The 619-nt window shown below is 39.6% G+C and overlaps 1 protein-coding gene across 1 annotated transcript in view; it reads left to right on the top strand.

Annotated features, from left to right (window-relative positions):
• Positions 1 to 129: 129 nt before the first annotated feature.
• The window catches only part of CSUI_002081 (nuclear nf-kb activator), a gene marked incomplete at its 3' end in the record, with an annotated part of 3,594 nt that continues 3,104 nt past the window's right edge, over positions 130 to 619 (top strand). The window contains exon 1 of the mRNA XM_068062283.1: positions 130 to 535. Within this exon, the coding sequence (XP_067925741.1) occupies positions 253 to 535 (283 nt within the window). The remainder of the gene's footprint in view (positions 536 to 619) is intronic.

Raw genomic sequence — 619 nt, 5'->3', positions numbered from 1 at the left:
CTTTACTCCTTTCTTTCTTTCTTTCTTTCTCACTCTCTCTCTTTCTTTCTTATCTCTTTCTTTCTTATCTCTTTCTTTCATATCTCTTTCTTTCTTTCTTTTTCGTTGTTTGGTGTGTGTTGCGTAGAGGCGTCGAAGAAGCTAAGTTCGCGTGACTTTATCAAGAGCTCCTCCTTCAAAGGGGGTAAGCCAGGGTATGTCTATCAGCTCGGCAAGAATGGCTTAGGCTACTATAAAGATAAAATAGAGATTATGAAGCTTGTGAAGAATGGACTGATATCTGTCACTGGCGTGCAACTTCTCTCAAGAGCTCTCAAGAAAAAGAAGAAGACGAAGAAAAGAGAAAGAGAGAGCGAAGGTGAAGATGAAGAAGAAGAGAAAGAGGAAGAGGATTCTTCAGATTCTTCGGCTTCCTCCTCGTCCGAAGATGAAGGAGAAGAAGACGATGTGGCGAAGAAGAAGAAGAGGAAGAAGAAGAGAAAGAGCAAGAGTGAGAAAGAAAGCAAGAAAAAGAAAAAGAAGAACTCGCAAAAAGGTAAGAAAAAATACATGGAGACTGCAAAGGAATCATTTCTTTCTTTCTTTCCTTCTCACTCTTTCTTTCTTTCTCACTCTTTCT

Source organism: Cystoisospora suis, assembly GCF_002600585.1.
Source record: "Cystoisospora suis strain Wien I chromosome Unknown contig_872, whole genome shotgun sequence".
NCBI lineage: Eukaryota > Apicomplexa > Conoidasida > Eucoccidiorida > Sarcocystidae > Cystoisospora > Cystoisospora suis.
This window is presented reverse-complemented; position numbering and strand designations above follow the sequence as displayed.